General features: G+C 36.2%; 1 protein-coding gene across 1 annotated transcript in view; it reads left to right on the plus strand.

The window, feature by feature from the left end:
• Positions 1 to 1,549, plus strand: part of LOC107576782 (nuclear pore complex protein Nup155-like) — a gene marked incomplete at its 3' end in the record, with an annotated part of 10,311 nt that overhangs the window by 1,210 nt on the left and 7,552 nt on the right. The window contains exon 3 of the mRNA XM_016262913.1: positions 637 to 807. Within this exon, the coding sequence (XP_016118399.1) occupies positions 637 to 807 (171 nt within the window). The remainder of the gene's footprint in view (positions 1 to 636; positions 808 to 1,549) is intronic.

Genomic DNA, 1,549 nt, shown 5'->3' on the forward strand with positions numbered 1-1,549 from the left:
TTACCAGAAAAATTAAAATACACAACACAGAATTTCTGGAAAAAAAAAAAAAATTTCATAGGCCCTTATTATTGTAAAAAAAAAAAAAAAGTGTGATTTTCAATTGATTAGACATGCTTTTTGATGATTAAAATTTAATTTAACCATTACAATGGAATCCATAAAAATTTAAACCAAAAACACAGATTTTGTTAAAAGAATAAATGGAATTTGAGGAAAAAAATAAAACATGAAATGTATTTAATAATAATACTTTTTGATTATTATACCGTTAAAACAGAATTTAAAAATTAAAATGGAATCCAGAAAAATGTAAACGGAAAACACAGAATTTGGTAAAAAATCTAACGGAATTCGGTAAAAATAAAACTGATTTCATAGGGCCCTAGAATTGTGAGAATTTTTCATTCTGTGGTGGGAAAAAAACAAACCACAATTGCAATATATAAACTCCGAATTGTGAGAAAGTCATAATTCTGAGTGTATATCTCGCAATTTTTTTTTATTTATTTTTTTTCCCCTGAGAATTCTGAGTTTATATCTCGCAGATTGAAAAAGTCGCAGTTGCCTTTTGAATTTTTTTCATTCTGTGGCGAAACAACACTCTGACATCCGTGTTTTTGTCTCTTTCTCCAGATGACGGTGAATGTGGACGGTCACTCGTGGGCTCTGTGTTCAATCGAGGAAACCGAATCTCCCAGAATCCTCACTCCTCTCAATAAAGATCTCATTCCAGTCACTGACACTCCTCTGGTCGTTCAGCAGCACAGTGTCCCACCGCAGAAGTTTGTTCTCCTGTCCGCTCAGGTATGATTGATAGTGGTCGACCGATATATCGGCCGATATTTGGCATTTTTCACATATCGGCCGATACGTTTTTCTATTTGGCCGATGCTTTCTATGTGGGACTTTTATTTTGACGGCGCTGGGAACGGCAGCGCCTGAGCACAGTGCTCACTAGACTTGTGCCGGTGTTCGGTAATGCGATATATCACGTAATGAATATGCACGATATTGTTACCGTGGACACTTCTAAATACCGTGAATAATTATATATTACAAATTATTCAGAATTTTGAATGCATTTTAAGAATACTTTTCCCATCAACTGGTCAACAGCGCTGTATGCTGCGTGAAAGACGCGTGCGCACTCTGATGTAAACAAGCGCGGACGAGAAGCACACGGCGGAGCGCGCGAGAGACGCTCTGGAGGAAAGCGCACTTTCACTCTCTGACAGCAGATGGCGCTAAACTGCAGAAATAATAATAATAATTCATTTAAATGCAGCTGTTATCCCGGAAACCCTGTAAACAAAGCAGCTGCACTACTTTCTGTTTCTGAATCGTGTTTAAATGATTTAAACAGCCATTCAGATTTGTGTATTTGCTATGATGTTCATCACAGCGCCAAATACTTACATATTTAGACTTAATAGGCTAAATCTGGACTACAACATGCTCTAGATATTGTTTGAAAGTGTTTTGATTCTTTATTGTTCGGTCACACTTTACATTAGGGCTTCATTAGTTAACATTAGTTAATTCATTA

The sequence above is a fragment of the Sinocyclocheilus grahami genome, unplaced genomic scaffold, assembly GCF_001515645.1.
Source record: "Sinocyclocheilus grahami isolate Dianchi unplaced genomic scaffold, SAMN03320097.WGS_v1.1 scaffold4328.1, whole genome shotgun sequence".
Lineage (NCBI taxonomy): Eukaryota > Metazoa > Chordata > Actinopteri > Cypriniformes > Cyprinidae > Sinocyclocheilus > Sinocyclocheilus grahami.